Source organism: Acomys minous (genome assembly GCF_964271855.1).
Source record: "Acomys minous genome assembly, chromosome: 11".
Lineage (NCBI taxonomy): Eukaryota > Metazoa > Chordata > Mammalia > Rodentia > Muridae > Acomys > Acomys minous.
The window spans coordinates 4,732,043-4,737,686 of NC_140492.1; the positions used below are offsets into that span (position 1 = coordinate 4,732,043).

The 5,644-nt window shown below is 52.8% G+C and overlaps 1 protein-coding gene across 3 annotated transcripts in view; it reads right to left on the reverse strand.

Moving 5' to 3' along the window:
- Nucleotides 1-259: 259 nt before the first annotated feature.
- DOP1B (DOP1 leucine zipper like protein B) overlaps nt 260-5,644 on the reverse strand; it is a 96,917-nt gene continuing 91,532 nt past the window's right edge. For all 3 annotated transcript variants that reach the window (XM_084801825.1, XM_084801823.1, XM_084801824.1), the window contains exons 34-37: nt 4,439-4,491; nt 3,762-3,923; nt 2,530-2,659; nt 260-732 (exon numbers count right to left, since the gene is read on the reverse strand). In XM_084801825.1, coding sequence (XP_084657951.1) covers nt 496-732; nt 2,530-2,659; nt 3,762-3,923; nt 4,439-4,491 — 582 coding nt within the window. In that variant the 3' untranslated portion in view covers nt 260-495. The remainder of the gene's footprint in view (nt 733-2,529; nt 2,660-3,761; nt 3,924-4,438; nt 4,492-5,644) is intronic.

Here is a 5,644-nt window from a genome sequence, read left to right on the forward strand (position 1 = left end):
CTTCCAGCATGTGGGTGGTAGGGCTCACCTCAGATCATTGGAGGCAGGCTCCTGGACCCATAAAATCATCTTGTTAGTACCCCCTTTTTATTAACTTTAAAAATACATTTTATTTGATTATCTCTGCCAGCCTGGCATCCTGCCAGCCCAATAAACAGCTTGCTTAAAGTTTTAGAGAAATAGCAGAGGACAGACCTACGCATTTATTTCAGTAAAGATAAGGCCTTACTCTTTACACATGGCAGGCAGTCGTGCGTGGTTCAATGATATATTAATTTATTTCCATTACATAAACTGAGGAAGAAACACAAACTGGGACTGAACTATATTACAAGGCATTTAAGAGAGGCATGTTTGGCTGCTGAACAGAAAACACCTGAATGGTCTCTGAGGGCTGAGGCAGAGTGGGCTCCCGTTCCCAGCTCCCCCCCTCTTTACATAACACGCTGTCCTCAGCAGCCGTGGGGAGCTGGGTGAAGAAGCCCTCCCAGGGCACTAAAACTCCGGATGCTCTAGGAAGTCACACTCCACGCACTCCTCCAGGTGACGCAGGACCCGGGGGCTGTCTGTGACCGGGAACTCCGGCACACCCGCAGGCAGGTGGCTCTGGGTTTTGAAAGCACAGTTTAAGGTCTGGAAGAATGGCATCAGCTGCCGGATGCAGGAAATGGAATGTTGGCGCAGAAGAGGAAACTCTTTCTTCCTGGTAATCTCATCAGAAGTGCCAGTTTCCTGCAAAAAGACCCAAAGCCACCCTAGTGACCTGGCTGGCACTAAGATGCCTAAAGCACACAGCTGTACAGTGCACACATGCACAGCACACATCTATACAGCACACACCTGTACTGCACAGCACACACCTGCACAGCACATACCTGTGCAGCACACACCTGCACTGCACAGCACACACCTGCACAGCATACACCAGTACTGCACAGCACACACCTGCACAGCACACACCTGCACAGCACATACCTACACAGCATACACCTGCATAGCACACACCTACACAGCACACACCTGCACAGCACATACCTACACAGCATACACCTGCATAGCACACACCTACACAGCACACACCTGCACAGCACATACCTACACAGCACACACCTGCATAGCACACACCTACACAGCACACACCTGCACAGCACATACCTACACAGCATACACCTGCATAGCACATACCTACACAGCATACACCTGCATAGCACATACCTACACAGCATACACCTGCATAGCACACACCTGCACTGTACAGCTCATCTGCACAGCACACACCTGTACTGCACAGCGCATACATGCACAGCATGTACCTGTACTGTACAGCACACACCTATACTGCACAGTGCACACCTGTACTGCACAGCGCACACCTGTACTGCACAGCGCATACATGCACAGCACACATCTGCACAGCACATACCTGCACAGCATGTACCTGTACTGTACAGTACACACCTGTACTGCACAGTGCACAGCTGCACAGCACACACCTGTACTGCACAGCGCACACCTGTACTGCACAGTGCACACCTGCACAGCAAACATCTGCACAGCACAAACCTGCACAGTATGCACCTGTACTGCACAGCACACACCTGTACTGCACAGCACACACTTGCACTGCACAGCGCACACCTGTACAGCGCACACCTGTACTGCACAGCACACACCTGCACTGCACAGCACACACCTGTACAGCGCACACCTACACTGCACAACACACACCTGCACAGCACACACTTGTACTGCACAGTACACACCTGCACTGCATAGTGCACACCTGTACTGCATAGCACACACCTGTACTGCACAGCACATACCTGTTCTGCACAGCACACACCTGTACTGCACAGCACACACCTGCACTGCACAGCACACACCTGTACAGTGCATACCTGCAGCAGGGCTGTGAGCCCATGGCCAGCACCGTGATCCTGTCTGTCAGGCTTTATCCTTAGCCCAGCCCAGCTCCAGGCTCTTCCTCTCCTCCTAGCAGGCTTCTCCTCTCCTTAGACCCAGAACCATAGAGCAATGCCGGGAGAAAGTCAGCTTCCACATCACGGTACTTGGGAAGCCTTACTTCCCAGCAACTGGATGAGGTGTCACTGACACAAGAAAATGAGGATGGAACTTATAACCATCCCAAGTCTTAACACTAAGAGAAGATATTTTGAAACCCTTAAAAAAAATCAAGCAACTTAAGGACTTTGTTACTACATAGTCTAGTCTCCTTTGCCATTAATCTTAATAATAATAATAATAATTTTATTTATTATTACTATTTTTTTTGAGACAGGGTCTTATTTAGCCCAGGCTGGCCTTGAACTCACTATGTGCCCGATGACCCTCAACCCCTGATCCTTCTGCCTCTACTTCCCAAGTGCTGGACTTACTGGTGTGCACCACTTGGCTCAGTTTCCATAGAGCAGTGGATCCAGCCCAGGGCACTGTGCATGCCAGGCCAGCACTCGACGCCTGAGCTGCATCTCCGGCCATCCATGTTATTTTTAAAAGGCAGGCACTTACCCCATACTTTAGTCTCAGAAGTTCTAGAACCTTGACGGTGTGGGGCCTGCATTCTTGCTGATTCTCCTCCAGCTCGGACAGGAAGGCAGGGTTCTCAGTGTCCACTTCTGGGACAAAGGCCCATCTGTAACTGCGGAGAAAAAACAAGGTCAGCACGCTCAAGCAGAGCTCAGGGAAACTGTCGCCGCAGTTTGGCCAATGTAACTTACACTCAGTGCTTAATCTTCCCATAGATGCATGGATATCTATAACTCCATCAGTTTCCAAGTTTTATTAACCCTCAATGTCCTGCTTCCCTCGCTGTTACTGCTCAGTCCCTAGGGTCCCTCTAACTTCCTTGCTGCCTGTACATTTCTCATTCGGGACGTGCAGGCCTCTCAGAGGACAGTGTATTCTCAGGAGTCGGCCGTGGTGCCGCTGACGGATGTCTTATTACACGGATAAACCGCATGTTGTCTGCCCATCTGTTGCTGACGGATGCGGGCTGTCTCCAGCTTTTGGCGAACATTCGTAATGGCCGCTTTTTTTTTTATGTTTGCAGCTAAACTGAACAGAACTGGCTTCCTCAGATCCAATATGGTCATGCAGAGCCCTCTACAGACACCACTACCCCCAAATCCACCTTTCCACTAGGCTCCCCTCCACCAGCAGGGGGCAGTGTAGCCTCACTGCCCTAGAGCTGTGTCCTCAAGCCCCTCTCTGTCCCAGCAGCCACTGCTCTCTGTTCCCCTTCCTATGGGGCTGTGTTTTCTAGAGTAGCTACAAACTGGATGATACAGCGTGTGGCCTTTTCAGCATGGCTTCTTCCACATGACAATAGCGGCTCGAGAGAACGCACACCTGTTTCACCCACGGCTGCTCTCTCTGTTGGGGCCAGGCATGAAACTCAATGCAGGAACAGCTGTGCATGCCTGTGGGAAACTTGTGCCAAACAGGCCAAGTGACCTGGAGTGGATACAGCCTTCACATCTAAGCGCAGCGGGCAACTCCAGCTAGAGGGGCGCGGTGAGGACCACAGTGACCCAGTTCACAGGCACTCAGGAGCAAGGGCCACCACGGCAGACAGTACAAACACTGAGGCCCACGGAGACAATTCACAAATGTGACAGTGAGCCACGCCATGAAGCCACAGCTGGTTGCTCCAGACACTCAGTGCACATAAAAGGAAAGTGACACGTCAACAGCGGCGAGAGCCGCAGACTCCAAAGGCTGTGCGGTCCCATCTGACTTACATCTGAAACAGCGGCATCTTGTCGGGTGGGAAGGAAAGCGCCGTGTCCAGGAATTTGCAAGCGGAGAGGTACATGGCGAGATCTCCCGGGGAAACAGCCGCACCTGAAGGCCCGTTCCCATCAGCAGCTGGGACTTTCACTCTGTTTATTTTGTTGCTGTTTCTATAAATTCAAAGGGAAATTTTGGTTATACATTCATTCGCATCTTCTGCACTTCATTTGCTTAGGAAAAGTCCTTAAGATGCTTTTCCCTGCTGATGACTCGTCAGCACACGGGGCAGTGACGCCTGTTTGAGGGGGTGTGAAGGCAGGAGGACCCACTCAAAGTCATCCTCAGTTAGGAAGCCGATTTGGACACACTGATGATATACAGGAGGTGCTGGAGAGCTGGCTCTGCAGCGGGGCCCTTGCTCTCCTCGAGAGGACCAGCACCCACACTGGGAAGCTCACAGCTGCCTGTGACTGCAGTTCCGGGCGGTCTGATGCCCTCTGCAGGCTTCCTCTCACACTGCATGGGCGTGTGCGTATATGTATACACAAGCACACATGCACACACATAAAATTACACATACATCTGGAAAAGACATAGGAGAAGTCTTCAGACTAGCTGGTGCGGAAGCCAGCTGCTGCAGCTGCAGCCTCACCTCCCAGCATGCAGTGCAGAGCTCACCACTTACCTCGACTCATCTTCCTCTTTCAGTTCTTCCTCAAGTTGTACGAATGTCTGGATCTTAGGAAGAAAATGTGCATTCCAGTTACTATTTGAGAGAGGTCACATTTACTTAAATTTATGCACCTATAGAAAACTAGCCGGCCAGGCACCTGGTGCACACTATTAACCCAGCACTCAGGAGGCAGAGGCAGGCGGATCTCTCAGTCTGAGGCCAGCTTGGTCTACAGAGAGAAAACTCTGTCTCCAAAAACCAAACCAACCCAAGCCAAGCACGTAGCAGATGGGAGGACGGAGCAGACAGGAGGACGGTGCAGACAGGAGGACGGTGCAGACAGGAGGACGGAGCAGACAGGAGGACGGAGCGGATGGGAGGACAGAGTGGATGGGAAGATGGAACGGATGGGAGGACGGAGCGGTTGGGAGGATGGAGAGGATGGGAGGATGGAGAGGATGGGAGGATGGAGAAGATGGGAGGATGGAGAGGATGGGAGGATGGGAGGATGGGAGGATGGAGAGGATGGGAGGATGGAGAGGATGGGAGGATGGAGAGGATGGGAGGATGGGAGGATGGGAGGATGGGAGGATGGAGAGGATGGGAGGATGGAGAGGATGGGAGGATGGAGAGGATGGGAGGATGGAGAGGATGGGAGGATGGAGAGGATGGGAGGATGGGAGGATGGAGAGGATGGGAGGATGGAGAGGATGGGAGGATGGGAGGATGGAGAGGATGGGAGGATGGAGAGGATGGGAGGATGGGAGGATGGAGAGGATGGGAGGATGGAGAGGATGGGAGGATGGGAGGATGGAGAGGATGGGAGGATGGGAGTATGGGAGGATGGAGAGGATGGGAGGATGGAGAGGATGGGAGGATGGGAGGATGGGGAGAGGATGGAGAGGATGGGAGGATGGAGAGGATGGGAGGATGGGAGGATGGGAGGATGGAGGATGGAGAGGATGGGAGGATGGAGAGGATGGGAGGATGGAGAGGATGGGAGGATGGAGAGGGGAGGAAGGGGAGGATGGAGAGGATGGGGAGGAGGGAGGATGGAGAGGATGGGAGGATGGAGAGGATGGGGAGGAGGGAGTGGAGGAGGGAGGATGGAGAGGATGGGAGGATGGGAAGGAGGGTGAGGATGGGAGGATGGAGAGGATGGGAGGATGGAGGGAGGTGGAGGGATGGGAGGATGGGGAGGATCGGGGGGTAGTGCGT